Source organism: Emydura macquarii, unplaced genomic scaffold (assembly GCF_026122565.2).
Source record: "Emydura macquarii macquarii isolate MOO-44397 ecotype Brisbane River unplaced genomic scaffold, CSIRO-AGI_Emac_v2 contig_212, whole genome shotgun sequence".
Taxonomy (NCBI): domain Eukaryota; kingdom Metazoa; phylum Chordata; order Testudines; family Chelidae; genus Emydura; species Emydura macquarii.
Window position 1 is genome coordinate 13,762,434 of NW_027130349.1, and position 18,061 is coordinate 13,780,494.

Here is an 18,061-nt window from a genome sequence, read left to right on the forward strand (position 1 = left end):
GGGGGTGGGGGAAGAGGAACATAACCACAGGAACGCTGCAGTGATCAGCTGGTGAATGTTACTGAAACAATCTCTCTCATTTCAAGATGCGTAGGAAAGAATTAAGTAGATGTCATGCTAAAAGATTTAACATCCAGTTTGAGGACAAAAATCAGAACGCAATGCTAACAGACTGTCCCAATATCAAGTAACGGGAATGCAAGTTGATCATTTAATTTCTATCATTTACTGTCAATGACGAAATACTATCAGTGTATTACATTTGCAAACAAGCATTACCTAAGGAAACTAATCTACTACACGGACAGTATCATGTTTGACGCTAGCACAGAAAACGGACTTGTTCCCATAGGCCTGGTCTACACCATAGGGTTAGGTCAATATAAGCTGTCTTGTGTTGACCTAACCATAGAAGTGTCTTCACTTAAATTTGGCTCCCACTGATGTAAGTGCTTCTCTACGCTGATTTAGTAGCACCGTCTTCCCAAGTGGCATAGAACTACAGTTGATGTAATTAGGTCGATGCAATGTTAGTGTAGACAGTGCATTGCTTACATTGACTGTTACAGGCTCTCACGAGGCCTCTCACAATGCCCCACATTGATTAAACAATTGATAGAAGTGCTCCTGTGAGGACACATAGTGCTGACACAAGGAGCCAAGCGTGCACATACACAAGCAATTTTACAATTGCAGTGGCTGGTGTGCCAACACAAAAGTTAGATTGACATAATTTTGTTGTGAAGATGCAGCCTTAGTGGGGAATACAGTTTTTAACAGCAAAGTACGATGTAAATTGGCCATTACTGTACCTTCATGACATCTTTATAGGAGCGAATGACCTCAACTTCCTCTTTTTCATCATCCTCTTCCTCCACGCCTTCGTCCAGAGCCTCATAACCTTCATCTTTACTCCTATCTATCTCCACTGTATTGGTCATGTGATCGATAAGCTGCTCCAACGGTGGACTTAGTTCTCGCTCTTCATTCTCCTTCAAGCCATAGTCCAGTGCTTTATAAATAATAATCCCCAGTGATTCAATAATCTACAAGAAAGAAAGCAACATTATTATTAACGTAACGCAGATGAATTAACAGGCAAGTGTCAGAACACAAACATCCTTGAGCAATGATTGATAAGATGCCTACTCTATAACTGCTGAATTAAGATTGAGATTTATAGGATCATCCAAATTAAAGAGGGAAGTGACCCTCCACATTGCACCACTGCGCTGCAAGTGCAACATACAGCACTCAATAGCAAAATACATCAAGCTACATTTTTTAATGTTAAAATCTGACAGGAAGAAATCAAAATTATTTAAAACAAAGTAGGACCATTTTGATTTTTTTCCCCCTAAAAGTGCTTCATCTCAAAATATTTTTTGCAGATGCCTATAAAAGTGTGGTATATGTATACACTTTTATCCCCCTTTTGTTTAAAAAAATAAATAAAGGGGGGGGGGGGTGGAAACCTATGAAAAGATGCCTCACTCCTTCCACAAGTGGTAGTGACTTGCAGAAACCTGCCAAGTCCACCATCTCATTGCCTCAAGGGATGACTGACCAAAGCTATGAGGATCTGTTTCATTCAGAACCCAACTGAGCTCTGGTCAAACCACTGAGAACTGTTTTGCTTGCAACATACTTGGAGAAGAGACAGAGATCCCATATAGGAAAATCAAGTTGTCGTTAGCAATAATAAGGTAGCCTCTTGGGACCTCAACTAAGATCAGGGCTATATTGTCTGTACAGTGCCTACTACTGCAGAATAAGAGAGTCTCTGCCCTTCTCAATCTTTCCTCGTAATAAAAAAATTCTCTTGAATGCTCCAAAATGTCAAGTATACCTTTTCTTTCTTTACAATAGTTATTATTTATACCTAACTTTAGAGACCTTAGGGTGAAAAAAATCATGCTCTCTTAGAGCTGATGGCTACTGTGGTATTATATAAATGGTCAGGCTCCAGTGTTGGAGTAGAATAGAAGTTCTGGAACAGAAGATAGTAATGGAAATATTTCCAAAAGCAGATACTTTCAAATGTTCCAGTCCTTTAGTAATAAAGTTTCATTTCCCCCAATCTGGCATTACATATAATTTTAGCTAAAAGCAACTTATTTTTTAAAGTAGCAATGCTCACATCTTAAAAAAAATATTTTTAATGGTTTAACTTGGGCAAACTACTTATTTCACTACAGTAAAACATTTCAAAGAGGCCTTACTCTAATGGGTTCTAGTTTAGTAGGGGGATTCAAACAGTTTAATCATAATCACATCCAGACAGAAAATTTCATGCACCAGAAATGGACCAGCAGTTTTATGCTTCAATTTCCTAGTGAGACTTGGAAATGCATTAGTAAAGAGCATGAAATTGTTAGCCCACTACTGGTGCAGAAATAAGTGGCAATTTGTACCTTGATTCGTAAGTAATCCTTCCTGAAATGCAGAACTTTCCTATTTATTTTTTCCAACAAAACAAAACATTCCTCAACATAAAACACATTGAAAAATTGTCCATATTTCACAACAAAACAATTAAAACACCAGCACATTAAAGGAAAGAAAAAGGCAGATTTGTCCACCTAGTACATTTATTGTACTTTCCAATATTTTAACAATTATACGGAATAATATGGATTTTCCTATATTGTTTTACAACAGCTTTAAAAAAGATACACGGTACTCTCATGAACATGTCTGGTTTGGCTTAGAAAACTACAAAGCAAAGCTGCGCATCCCTATTTTGGAATAACTGTGAATGAGATATATTCAAAGAAAGGCCCTTGGGAAACTTTCATAATGAACACATACCGTCTGAAAATGTGAAACAAATATAATAAAGCAAAGTACATTTTATAAGTATGGCTCCCTTCCACTAAGGTCCTCAGTGTAACCTCAACATGTACTTCAATAGTTGAAAAATCTAAGAAGAGTTAAATCCACATTTGGAGGCACTCACCAGGTACAATTTACATAACATTCAGCAAGTTCAGTTACATCATTAGCAGAACCTCCCTACATATTTTATACTGTCTTAAATACTTGCTGGACGGTACACAGAAATTCTTTTGATATAGTAGTTTAGTCTTGTTCAACAGGTGGAATCATACTGAAATGAAGAGCAGTTTAACAACTACTTAAGTATTTCTTAAATATCTGATATGAATGCACAGTATAAATTTTGTCTAGTTTCATAAAAACAAAAGTCTAAGAAGTTTGATCTGTTCAGTTCTTTTTTCTCAGGTGTTAAATTTGACATAAAAAAATAAAAGGATTTTTGTGGCAAGGCTGCAGGTCCAGGATCCAATGAGCACTTTTCTTGGAAAACACAGCAAAGCAGGCTTAAAAGGGTAAATTCTCTCTTTTTAGTTAAGAACAGGGATTAAGGCCTTCAAAAGTACTACAACTAAAACTCAATGACAGCAGCTGCTTTCTTTGATGTACCAACACTGTGCCTGTTCCAGTCTGGTCATATGGCTTGTGCATTTTTATGTGCTAAGCATAGACTTCATAATACATGCTAATATGGCCTGACACAAAAGCCTGAACAGTAACCATTCAGAACTACTTCTCTGCCTTTCAAATCCTTTATTTTGTCATGCTTAGCAACATATCTATTCTGTCTCTCAGTTTCAGCTTGTTAGGACACAGCAATGAACATCTTAACTGAGAAACTTTGCATTAACTATTTTGCTGCTGCTGAAATCATGTAATGGACATGTATAACACTTTAACTAATGCTATCTTGCCCTGGAAGTTATAGAAACATACCTGAGTGCCATATGAATACCAAACAAAACCAAAAAACCTTTCCAGATTTTTGCACATTCATAAAATAACCAGTAGTGAGACTTTAAGGATGGAGGTAAAGGATAATTTAGGTATGGCCAAATATCTAAACAAATACTTTGCCTCCATTTTGAATTAGGCTAATGATGAGCTTGGGGATAGTGGTAGAGGGGTGGCGTGGCTAATAGGAATGAGGATATGGAGGTAGAAATTACCACATCCGAGGTAGAAGCCAAACTCGAACAGCTTAACATTAAAGGAGCTAGCTCATGAAATTGCAAGCCCATTAGCAAGGACTTTAAATGAATCTGTAAACTCAGGGGCTGTATCGTATGACTGGAGAATTGCTAACATAGTTCCTATTTTTAAGAAAGGGAAAAAAGGTGATACAGGTAACTACAGGCCTGTTAGTTTGACCTAAGTAGTGATGAACAGTCTTGGAAAATTGTTTGAAAGAGAAAGTAGTTAAGGACATCGAGGTTAACAGTAACTGGGATAAAATACAACATGGCTTTACAAAAGGTAGATCATGCCAGACCAATCTGATCTCCTTTTTGAAAAGATAACAGATTTTTTTTAGACAAAGGGAATGCAGTGGATCTAATTTACCTAGATTTCAGTAAGGCATTTGATACGGTTCCACATGGGGAATTATTAGTTAAATGGAAAAAGATGGGGATTAATATGAAAATTGAAAGGTGGATAAGGAACTTAAAGGGGAGACTACAACGGGTCATACTGAAAGGTGAACTGTCAGGCTGGAGGGAACAATCTTATTTAACCTTTTTATTACTGACCTTGGCCCAAAAAGTGGGAATGTGGCAATAAAGTTTGTGGATGACAAAAAGATGGGAGGCATTGCTAATACAGAGAAGGATCGGGATATCATACAGGAAGATCTGGATGACCTTGTAAACTGGAGTAATAGAAATAGGATGAAATTTAATAGGGAAGAGTGCACGGTCATGCATTTAAGAACTAACAACAAGAATTTCTGCTATAAGCTGGCGACGCATCAGTTGGAAGTGACAGAGGAGGAGAAGGACCTGGACATATTGGGTGATGTGGCTGTGAAAAAAGCTAATGCGGTCCTTGGATGCATCAAACGAGGTATTTCCAGTAGAAAAAGGGAAGTGTTAGTACCGTTATACAAGGCATCTGGAATACTGTGTGCAGTTCTGGTCTCCCATGTTTAAGAAAGATAAATTAAAACTGGAACAGGTGCAGAGAAGGCCTACTGGGATGATCCGTGGAATGGAAAACCTGCCTTATGAGAGGAGACTCAAAGAGCTTGGCTTGTTTAGCCTAACCAAAAGAAGGTTGAGGGGAGATATGGTTGCTCTCTATAAATACATCAGAGAGATAAATAACAGGGAGGGAGAGGAAATATTTAAGTTTAGCACCAATGTGGATACAAGAACTAATGGATATAAACTGGCCAACAGGAAGTTTAGATTTTAAATTAGATGCAGATTTCTAACCAGTGGAGGAGTGAAGTTCTAGAATAGCCTTCCAATGGGAGCAGTAGGGGCAAAAAACCTAGCTGGCTTCAAAACTGAGCTTGATAAATTTATGGAAGGGATGGTCTGATGGGACAGCCTACTTTGGCAATTGACTGATCTTTGACTACTGGTGGTAAATATGCTCAATGGCCTGTGAAAGGATGTTGGATGGGGTGGGTTCTGAGTTATTACAGCGAATTCTTTCTTTGGTGTCTGTCTGGTGAGTCTTGCCCAGGGTTTAACTGATCATCATATTTGGGGTCGGGAAGGAATTTTCCCTCAAGGGCAGATTGGCAAAAGCTCTGGGAGGTTTTCGCCTTCCTCTGCAGCATGGGGCACGGGGTCACTTGCTGCTGGATTCTCTGTACCTTGAAGTCTTTAAATCATTATTTGAGGACTTCAATAACTCATTCTTAGGTAAGGTGTCTATTACAGGAGTGGGTGGGTGACGTTCTGTGGCCTGCATTGTGCAGGAGGTCAGACTAGATGATCATATTGGTCCCTTCTGACCTTAGAGGCTATGCGTATAAAGAATTGGGGAAATATAATTCCATTTGTCTTAAAATAAAATAAGAGTCATCGGCAAAGTGGCTCAGTACTGGTGTACTTGAGATATATGTAGAGAATGAAAAACCCAACTTTACCTTAACGTAATAGAAATAATCTGATTTTTGTTATATGAATGAGTTGGATTTAAGAATATTTTGTTGTGTTTAACTAATAACAATGTGTTCTATCTGTGTGTGTGTCTCTCTCTCACCCAAACACACCTGCACTCACACAAAATCTGTCCACTTGCCTTCACTAATGATCTAATAGTTAAGCACAGTTTGGAGTACAAGTTCAGCCTGTGGGAACAGCTTCTTTCCTGGTTTAAAGCCATGACTTTCAAAGGAACTTAGTGTAAAGGTGGAAAGCATGAGTATGCATGCTCCCTAGTTAATTTTTAAAATGTTATTCAGCCATTGGTTGATTTGTAGAGGGCAAATCTTCTGCCAAAGTTTTGAAACATCAGAAACTAATGTTCAAGCTCAGTACAGTACACAGAAAATGACATGAGCTAGGCAAACGTGGCATTGTTTTCTGTTGGCACTGGCATTATATTGTTTCAATGCAATGTAATTATTTCAATGTTATCAATTTACAGCTGCTTGGTTTAAAGTAAAGCCTCCAAATAACACTGTGTTAAGGCCTTTGCTGTTTTTTCAGTCTATGAGCAAAAATATTTAAGGCCTTATAGATATAAAGCCATTATATATTGGGCTTTCATATATATACTAATTTAGGACACATCTAAAAGGTTTAACTTAAATTAATATGAACTTAAACAGCTATTGTTCTTTCTTTTAGGAGATACACCAGTATTTTTTTCCCAACCTATTTATTTTTCAGACATACTGGAACTGATGTGCAAACAGGCAGAGTCCGCATGCCATTCCCCCATATTCATCATATGCAAAACAGGGTAATGTCTGTAAACTCACCACCTTCCTGGGGTTTGCTTTTATTTTTAAATAAAGCAAGGAAGCCAAAGGCAGGGTTGAACTTACAAACATAAAAGGACTTTTCTCCAGCAGAATTCCTGTCCTACTCTATAGTTCTCTTTTACTCAGAAAGCCACTCAGACCTTTGTATCACTGAGCGGGCACTAAAGAGTCCCAAATGCTGCCAAGGTGGGTCAACAGAACAGCTCTAAATCTCTCCACAGCGACCTAAAGGCTCGCAATCCAGCCTTTAAATAATATATTTAATAATATATTAATATATTTAATAATAATATTTGCATTTCTATTGCACCGTTCATCACAAATTTTAACAGCATTTTACGAACAATGAAGTCTAATGATAAACAAAAATAATAAAGAAATAATAAAGAATAAAGAATAAATTCATCTATGGATCTCAAAAGCACTTTACAAAAGTGGGTAACTGTTCTGACAGTGTTTCTTAGCTCCCACAACTGGAGACACTTTTAAAGGAGATAAACTTTTAACTATAAAACGTGTGTGTAAGACACAAGTGAAAACAGCACAAACTTGCTTATGACCAACTGTCAGTCTCAGTTTAGATCAGAAATATCGTTAGTAATTATTTTTCTACTTATAACATAGTAATATATCTGCTTCTGTAATATCTAATTTTGTATGTCCAATTAGATTACATATGTTACAAAGGGTGAACAAACAGTTTTATTTTATGGTAATCTGAAGAGCTACCGAAATATACAGTATGGTTACTGACCCCAATGTTTGGTGTCCTTTATAATTCTGAGTAGAAATATCTACATTCTTATACAGACCATATCAAAGCATCTCATATATATTAATGCATTTGTCATCAAAACACCCCTGTGGAAGTAGGATAATATTATCCCCATTTTACAGAGAGGGAAACTGTTGAAATGGATGCTGTTACCAGGGGCCAACTTGCAACACAGCTTGCTGAGCTGGTGAAATGAAGCCAATTTTCAACTTCTTCCAGCTGGGCAACTAGGATTTGGAACACTTCTGGTTAATCAAATGAATTACTCATTATGAAACTATCCATACACAGAGATTAATTATTATTTAACTTTTGGGCGGTATGATTCACCATAAAAATAGCTGAGATATATTGCACCTTGCTACTAAAAATAACTTCAGTGTTAAAGGAAAAATTGGTATGTGCTATGTCTAACAAAGCAAAAAGGGGAAAAAAAATTAAATGCACAAACCCTACCTTCTCTGTAAATTCTCTTATGTACAAAATTTGTTCCTCTTTAGGGATGGTCTCTTGATCTAAACTATACATACACTAACCTGTAAAAATGCCTTTTTAATATCCAGAGTAGTTCTCTTTCAAAATAATCTTACGGAGTATACTACGATTCGTTCATACTGTGCTTGTGCAATGTGCGCATATCTTGAAACATATATACCTTTATATTTTTATTCAGACAAAGTGTACAGATTCAGTACAACAGCTCTCAATAAGATTTAAGTATATGTATAAGGAGGTCCTTAAGCAATCATTTTCAAAGCAAATTAAATATATAAAACCTAAATCTTTTTAACATCTTTTGACTCATTTGTTTCTAAAAGACAGAACTATACTGTAATTTACTTATAAACACATTCATGCTCATAAGTAATGTACCTTCTTCAATCTCAAGTGCTAATAACAAACATATTATGCTCTTTGTTGCCTACGTTTAGCTTCAGAGATTGTCTGGGAAGCAGTCTCATTTACTAATGTAAATGGAAACAGAATTTGGCCCATTATCTCAATCTTAATGCATAATTTCCTTGGTCTATAAAAACGAGACTGGAACACAAACTGTAATTATTTTTCATTCATTTTTTCACACATTATAGCCTCAGAAATTTAGATAGTAGTTATTGTTATTTTCTGACCATCCCAAGGGTTTTATATTGTTTTACCTTTTTATATTTGTAGATCTTACAGTCTTTCTTTTATTTTAGTGAGATTCCATTATCATAAAGTCTCCGCATAAGTTCTGTAGCCTATAGAACTAGCCTGCTTGCTTGCATTATTATTATTAGAGATATTTTGATATGATTGTGTGATTCAATAATAAAATTAGATATTTTATTCAGCTGTAATGCAAGGTACCTTCCAGGCCACATCCTGGATGACAGCTACCATTAATATATATATATATATATTCAACCTTTGGCTTAGATAAATGTAGAACAGGATAGGACATATATGGTCATAACCTTTACCCTAGACAAGTCAAGTCAACCTTTGGCTTAGATAAGTATCAATGTAGAACAGGATAAGACATATATGGTCGTAACCTTTACCCTAGACAAGTCAAGGGACATTAAAAGGGGAAGGGGCTATCCTGTTACCAAGAAACTTTATAAGAACACCACAGAACCCACAATAAGCTAGAAATAACAAAGGTGAGATAAAAGACCACCTGGAAAGGGATGTGGATACGTCAATAATACGTACGAACTTAGTAGCCAATAGATTATGTGTACCCCCAAAGTTTGAAGGTGGAAAGGCCAAGTATGGGCCAGAGGATCCGTATTCTTGGGTATAAGAAAGATCAAATCTAGCTAATCGGGGCAGTCGATGTCAGCTATCCCTGCTTGAAGTTTTATTTAGTGTTAAGATTCATTCTTTATTTTATATTCTTAAAGTTGTAATGTTAGTCTTAGCTTATAGCTCTTAGCTTTGAAGCAGCTCTTATTCCACTCAACTCCAACTTGAGAAATTAGACATCTCTTTCAACCAAGTCCAGGAAGGGTGTGAGTATACTAGTTTAAAGCATATCATAGATATATCTATCAAATAAGTCTTTATCTTTAAGATTGTATTAATCCATTATCAATTTCATTATTCATTTTATTTTCTCTATATCAGTCATTTGTTTATTATTTTATGTTATTTTAATAAATTTATAAAATTATGCAAATATTGGTTATCACTGGAATTCTTCCTGTGTTGTACCCGGGGTCCTTATAACTCACCTGAAGCCTGATTAAGGATACGAACCTCATAATCCTTTAATTAGAGCAACTGGCAAATCTATTCAATAAATTAATAACCATAAAATCAGGCTACAGTTCTACAGAATGTTTTGCTCCTGATTTCAACTTTTAAATATAAAATGATCTTTTAAACTAAGTGGATTAAAACGTTACAGAAGATGCTAAGCTCAGTGGAAATGACGGATCAGAACATCAGAGATGTTTAATGCATCGTTTTGTCCTTTATTTTAGAGTAACTGCAGGGGCCAACCCATTCCACGAAGTACTGTCCTCATTCTGTTTTTATGTAAAAGACATTCTGAGGCTCGTTAGAGTGTTACTTCATAAATTAATGCTAATTTAGAGCAGCTTCAATCCAGTATTCATCTATGTACAAATGACTGAAACCAAGTTTAAGTTTACCACAGCAGAACCATCTCACCTGCACCTATCTTGGCAAAGACATTGCTCTCCTCCTAGGCACGTTGCTATCCTTCAGTGCTCCCGAGGTTACTACGTTCGGATAGAAAAATGTATGTTTGATCCTGTTACAGAGGAATACAGTTAAGCTTTCTATGCACTGAAGTGAACTCCCTAAGCAAACCAACACAGAAAGTAAAGTGTCTAGCTGGCTATCAACTATATAACTAGGCCAAAAAAATTTCAAGGGTGTGCCTTCTGTTGTAATTCTATTACTAACAAGAGGGACAAAGTAGACTTTCATCATGTTAACACTGTAAATTAAAGTCCTGCCTAGACTAGAAAAGTGTACCAGCTTATATCGATTTAAAATTGCTCTAGTTAAATAGGTGCAAAGTTATCAACTTAAGCAAAACTGATGTAAGTAAGGATGAAACTGGTTGATGCGCTTAAATGAAGCTGCCATTGTCATTTATACGGAAAAAACATTCTGGAAAGAAAAGTATGAAATGCTCACTATTTACAACAGAGCACCCCAAGACTGCCTAGGGTAAAACTACCTCCATGACTCTGTGGAGAAGGATAGCTCCTTATCCTGGCAGCTTAATGTATATAAACTTATTTACCAAAGAAAGTATTGAGAACTTGAAATCTCACCTATAAAATGAAAGACATGGGGGTGGATACGAGGGAAAGATAAAGCCTCATGTTGAGGCTCTTTTGAAGTCAGACACTTCAAGGAAATGTTAGAGTCACATTATGGCAATTACTTAATCGTGGAACGAGGGAACTACCACATGGACTACCATGACAGAATCTCAGAGGGTTGCTAATGTGCTGTATAAATACCCTTTCTTCCTGGGTCACGTAGGATCTCTGTAACACTGTTATACAAATAGAACACTACAGGATGACATGGCCTTCTTTAAGGCACACAGTGTTCATAAATATTCTTTCATGTGCCTAGTATATCTGAAAACAAACATCTCACTGACATTCAGACGAAAGCAGCACAAGACTAACTGGCTAAGCGATCATACAACATTAATAGAGAGCTATGCATACGAGTGTATCTTGTTGCACATTTTCCTGTGAGCTCTTATAATGGGTCCCCTGGAAACGACAGCTTACGATTGAGTAATTCAAGATGGTATCACTAGGCTTTGTCGGTTTGGTACCTCTCACTATGATAGTAATAATAAATCTCTCAGTACTCTGTAAATCCTAAATTTAGACTCAGTGTTGTGCATGGAGGACAGAGACAAACTAACAAGATAATAAATAACCACTCATCGCAACCAAACAAGATATAAAAGTCTAGAAAAGGACTTAAGTTTAGAAGGAACAATACCAGGGCCTCAGTCTTAAAATGGTCAGGACAGACAAGGGTCAGAACTGCCTGGGGGGGTGAGGGGGGAGAGGAGGAGTGAGGAATGACAAGAGTGCCAGAGCACAGAGCTGACCCAGCACTCTGTTCACTGAGGCACTAGCTATTCCCCCTAGAGCAGACTTAATTAGGAGATGGATGCTCAGTGATTAATTAGGCAGGGGACTGAGAAGCTAATAAGAGCAATCAACCCATCAAACAGGAACAGTGAAAAGACTAGAAGGAAGTGCGAGGAGGAGGCTGAAAGGGGATACAGGATGAAGAGACCTTTCACTCCCTCCCCAGACAGTGGGCTAACAGGGAGAGTTTATGTCCACATGAATGTTGCTGCACAAAGGCTGTACTGATGAATTGGTAAAGGGGACCTAATGTATAATACTCTAGAGCTTAGGAACCTTGAAAGTGTCCAGCATGTTTGCGGTGGTCCAAAGGGCAGATAAGGCACCCCTGACACACGAGGTCTCAGATAAACTTCTAATCAGACACTACTTTCAATCCTACCTGGATGGTGAAACTAGACCAGGGATCTCAATAATCAAAAGTAAAGAGTCTGGATACTCTCATTCTGTTGCTTAAATGACATGGCTGTTATAACAAAAAAATTGATTAATACAGTTTACCTTGTCTATTTAGTTGCCGTTTCATCAGACACTTCATTACACTGAAACATTTAACTGAATGGTCCCTTCTGGCATTGACAGTCAAAGACAAATAAAACTATTTTGCAACAGCCATATTTCATACCATTCTCATACAAAAACAGATTATTTTGAGTGTGTTTCCAGGCCTCACAGGTCTAGAGATGTCAGGCCTTAAGAATATCACTGGCTTCTAATCAGCAAAAATGATTAAAGGTCTAGAAAACATGACTTCTGAGGGATGATATACAAAATTGGGTTTGTTTAGTCTGGAGAAGAGAAGACTAAGGGGGGACATGATCACAGTTTTCAAGTACATAAAAAGTTGTTACAAGGAGGAGGGAGAAAAATTGTTCTCTTTAACCTCTGAGGATAGGACAAGAAGCAAAGGGCTTAAACTGAAGCAAGGGCGGTTTAGGCTGGACATTAGGAAAAACTTCCTAACTGGCAGGGTAGTTAAGAGCTGGAATAAATCGCCTAGGGAGGTTGTGGAATCTCTATCATTGGAGATTTTAAAGAGCAGGTTAGACAAACACCTGTCAGGGATCTTCTAGATATTTAGTCCTGCCTTACGTGCAGGGACCAGACTAGAAGAATCCTTCCATCCTACACTTCTATGATTCTTGATCTAGCTATAATTTTTTTGGTGGTGGACTAGAATCTAATCTAACAAGCCCAAGATCTCAGTTTTTTGTAGCTGGTCTTTTTGCTAAGGAAGCAAATAATTTACAGCTTGGGGCCACTAAATTGAGATCATCCCTCAAAAATCAAAGCTGATGGTAAACTGGTTGACAATCCAGTAGGAACAGGAAACCAAATATAACTCAGCAGCTCTTTTACAGAAGCTGCATAAATCCACAGAATTCATCAGTTCCCAAGGTTGGATGAGAAACTTTGGTGCCGATATAATGAAGGAGGGAACCTCTGCTGCTGAAACAAAGTCCAATAAGTTGGTCTGATCTCTGAAACATTCACCCCAGATCCAAAGGGAAAGTTATAGCCAGCCCTGCGGGAGCTTTTTGATTCTCAGGATTTTACCCATTATCCAGCTCTTTCAAACCAACATTCATATGCAAGTGGTCTAATTGTGAAGCAACCTTATACTATCTCAGAAGAGTCAAATCCCCCATTGTTCTAGAAATTTTTTTTTTTTAAGTAACAGTTAAAAGCTATTTATGCATTAAACATATAACCTCCAGGACAAGTATAAAATACCTTGTATGTGTAGTTCCTGTGCCAGCCAGTTCCCAAACTCACTATTGATCTATAGAAGACATCCTTAATAGAATAGTGATATTCGTGGATTCAGAATCACTACACACTTTGTTCTTTGCAGTATAATAGTAGCCATGTTGGTCCCAGGATATTAGGGAGACAAGGTGGGTGAGGTAATATTTTATTGGACCAACTTCTGGTGGTAAAAGAGACGAGCTTTAGAGCTACAAAGAGCTCTTCTTCAGGTCTGGGAAAGGTATGCGGAGGGTACGTCTCTGGGTATTAGACACCCAGAGGGTATTAGGCACCCACAGCTGGCCTGTGCCAGCTGATTTATGAGAAAAGGCTTTTTAACTGTGGTGTAGACGTTAGGGTTTGGGCTGTAGCCTGAGGTCTGGGACCCTCCTACCTCACAGAGTCCTACAGCCCGAGCTCCAGCCTGAGCATGAATGCCTAAACTGCAATTCAAACAGCTGCTTAGCCTGAGCCTGTAACCATGAGTCGGAAGCATGGGCCAGCCACAGGTGACTAATTGCAGTGTAGATATACCCAGTGTGTCACAGCTAAATACAAAGTGAAACAGATTGTTCAGCCTAAGTAGTGAACACATATTCTAAGAGACAATACAAGGTGAAGTGGCCCGTTAGCACCTCTGCAATCAGGCTGTGTCTACAGAACAGCCCATGTGGACATAATTTATGTTGCTCAGGGGTGTGAATAAACCACCCTCCTGAGTGACATAAATTACACCGACTTAAGCGCTTCATGGGAACAGCTGCGCTGCTGCAGCGCTGTATGTGTGGACATGGCCTTAAAGAACAAAAAAGGGGAATTAGAGGGTTACAGATTGTTATAATAAGCCATAAGTCCAGTGTTTTTATTAAACCCATGATTTTTAGTGTCTAGCAAAGTGATGAATTTAATATCCCAGGCTTGTCTATTGAAGGTGTGGTACAGGTTTCTTTTGAGGATGAGTACAGATACAGAGTGATCATCTTGTGAAAAGTGCTCATCCCCAGGTCATGTGGTGGTTTTGCCATTTATCATTTTTCCGTGTGAGTTCATTCAGGAGCATGGTGATTGCCTGGTTTCACCCACATCGCTTTTACTGGGACATTTAGTGTACTGGATGGGTACACCACTTGCTGTGACAGGCATGTGTAAGACCCATGGATCTTGAAAGGTGGGTTGGCAAAGGGAGAAGGCATCAGTGGCCATGCTACAATAGTTTTCTCTTATCATTTCAAGCCTTCCAGAGTTTGGAAGCCATAACAGATCTTGTGATGCGTGACTGGCAAAGGGAGATGTTATTCCAAGCTGCTGATGGGAAACCTGGCGTTTATGTAACTGAAGCATTCAAATATATAGTGACTGAGCAGCACTTCTATTAGTGGAGTGGGCTAGTGGAATGGGCTGCTTCAGAAAAAGCTTCCTGCTATCGGCATCAGGATTTGAATCAGAATTCAGGAGAAAATCAACAGGGTGCATTAGCTTCCATATAGTTTGGCCTGTTATGGCTGCATGCAACACACTGAACTCCACACCATTCCCTCCTTAGCCCCCCCCCCCCCGCCCCATTTTCAAACACCAGTGGATTTTTGACATAAATGATTTTGTCACCGATGGAATGCATGGACTACCTTTACCTGAAAGGGCCTAGATTTGTGAATGGAAAATATTTCCACCTCTCCTTCACACACTGCGCACTGTTTCCAGGTGGGTCATTACATAGCTGAGTGGTTACAGAGCAGTGTACTTACAGGAATGGCAGTGTAAAATTGTTATGTTTAAGAAACAGGAACACCCTAACAAAAATCTGGGCCTTTCCAATAAAAATTAACTTTCAAGGCATTTTTGCTGTTTGCATTTCCTGGTTGCCATTTTGAATTCCATGTGGTGGCGGGTGTGGGGAGGAGCAAAGCCACGGGTGGCATACAATTCACCAGTAGTGGATACATGCAGCTAGTCATGGCTTCTAATAATGTTTGCATTGGTACACAAAATGGAAAGCCCTCTCATTACTGTATTCATAAACATTAAAATGGAGCCAGAAATGAACCAGACTCAGGGGCTGCTTCTGTCCCTTCATGTCTGCTGCAGGCTCAGCCGCAGGCTGTTCCTTGGGGGTGGGGGCATCAAACAGCTCCTCTGAGTATGTTTCCAGGATGTGCTGCTGCTGTGCCTTCATGGTATTTCCCCAAACCTCACAGTCCGACCCCCTACTACACTTCATTTTTTTGGCCCCTGTGAATTAAACTCCAAGGAAGTACTCCACTCATTTTACTCCACAATATTACTAACTTACAATGATGTTTCAAACTTTTCCCAGTTTCTGGATATTGTGCCCTTGTTCAAAGTTTTGAAAACCCTGGTTTGTAGTGACATATTTAATGTGGCATTGACTAAGTCATTCTCAACTCTTCCCCAAAGATAACATAGATCATTGATGCTAACTATAAGAAAGAAAATTTAAAGTACATCAGAGCTATTTGGTTTATAAAACCACCTTACTGAATTAATTTGGACAGCAGTATGTTGCTACTTAGTTGCATTTCAGTGCTACAACATTCAAGAACTGGCTACAAATATCCATACAGATTTTTATTGCTCCTCTATGGATTTGGCAACTTTTGGAAGAAATTGTTCACAAATGATAGTATAAAGGTTACCTGTGCATTGCTCATGTTAAACTCACATGAGCTTTAATGTAGTTTTTGTATTTAATATGTCTGTAAGCTCCCGTGTAGTGAATTTTCCCTCAGGGCAGATTGGTGGAGGCCCTGGGGGTTTTTCACCTTCCTCTGCAGCATGGGGCATGGGTCACTTGCTGGTGGATTCTCTGTACCTTGAAGTTTTTAAATCATTATTTGAGGACTTCAGTAACTCAGTCGTAGGTTGGGGTCTATTAGAGGAGTGGGTGGGTGAGGTTCTGTGGCCTGCGTTGTGCAGAAGGTCAGACTAGATGATCACAATGGTCCCTTCTGACCTTAGTCTGAGACTATGAATTCATTGCTATAGAATGTGAAGTGACATTTCAGCCTTTTATCACGGACATTTTCTAGACTGCCAACCAAATTAATGCCTACAAGGATTTATATAGGAATGTCCGTAGTCACCAAAGAATTCATACAAAGCTTCAAGATTTAATCGAAATTCACTTTTTGTCAGACTTTCCGGAAGAAATGTGGAATTCTTGGCCAAATTGAATTAGACATCTCTTTGTTGTGACTGAATGGATTTAAAATACAACTACAGTGAGTGTTAAAGAAAATAAACCACCAAGCATGACAGAACAAGTACAGTACTTTTGAACAAACCAAGAGAACAAGAGCAGATAATCTTTCAGTGAAAATATTATAATAATTTCTAACACAATGATTCAGAGGCAAGGACAGAATCCTTATTTACTGTTTGTCCAAATTTAAACCCATAGCAACTGGCTGAACCTACAGTACAGCTACAGCAGCACTAGTACTACACTGCAGTGTTTCCCCACTGGTGTGCTGCGGCACACTGGTGTGCCATCAGGCCTGAGCACGTGTGCCACGGAATTTTTTGAAAAACTACTTGGAGAGTTCTGGATTGGCTCATGAATATTCATGAGTTCACTTGGAGACTATCTGGTGGTGTGCCTCAAAATAATTAAAGGTATCAAGGTGTGCCTTGAGAAAAGGTTGGGAACCACTGCTATACAGTGCCAGAGGAGAAATGGAAGTTTAAGAGAAACCACTGGAATTCTGCCTACAAGGATGAGGAAGACTGTGCATGCCAATATGGTGATGAGTATAACCAGAAACATACCAATACATTTGTTTGGGGGGGGGGGGGGGGGCCTATATTGAACGATCCATCATGAAGCAGCCCAAATAATCATGAAGGGTAATCTGAGAGTAGCAAAGTCTGTTTTACACACTTCACCCTAATCAGGTGATGTGTTGAAAGGAAACACAATTTTTTTGCCTCTAAATATAGTACATACTTCAGAAGCCACTTAAAATATTTCCTTTCAAGTGGAAGCGGATGTGAAAATACTGACAGTTGGGGGAACAGCGCTTAAAATGAAAAGCATAGCCTTATTCTCCAAACCCTTAGGCGTGAGTAGTCTACCAAGGAGCCTTTAATTTGTTTTCACAAAGTGTTTTTTGTGTTTTACATATTTTGGGAAGTAAAAATTAAATAAATGGTTCTCTTCCTTTAAATATTATTATTAAAACAATGGTTTCCAACCAGGGTACTGTAAACAATGTAAAGTCTATGTTACAGGTGCTCTGTCTGAAGAAGTGAAAAAACAAAGTTTGGCGAGGTGGGCCTGTTTGGCCCCGTGGGTCTGCGCTCCCTACGGCTATGCCGGTGGTGTGGCTGGGGGGGGCCGGTCCCACCCTCTACCCCGGGCCCCGACCCAGGGACCCTGCGAGGAGTAGCCTCAAACAGCTTAGTCCAAGGGCTACTACCTTCCCTGGGTCACTTGTCTGCAGCCCCCCCGGCTTGTGGTCCTCCTTCAGGCTCTTTGGGGCCGGTGTCCTCTGGTCTTGCCTGGACAGGCTCCTTCTTAACTCCCGTGGCTGGGTCTCTCGCCACACCCACACTAGCTCCTCCATCGGCTCCACACTTTGCAGCAGCTCCGCTCCT

General features: G+C 38.9%; 1 protein-coding gene across 3 annotated transcripts in view; it reads right to left on the bottom strand.

Moving 5' to 3' along the window:
* SPIRE1 (spire type actin nucleation factor 1) overlaps window positions 1–18,061 on the bottom strand; it is a 160,200-nt gene that overhangs the window by 91,911 nt on the left and 50,228 nt on the right. For all 3 annotated transcript variants that reach the window (XM_067548067.1, XM_067548059.1, XM_067548076.1), the window contains one exon: window positions 813–1,046. In XM_067548067.1, the coding sequence (XP_067404168.1) occupies window positions 813–1,046 (234 nt within the window). The remainder of the gene's footprint in view (window positions 1–812; window positions 1,047–18,061) is intronic.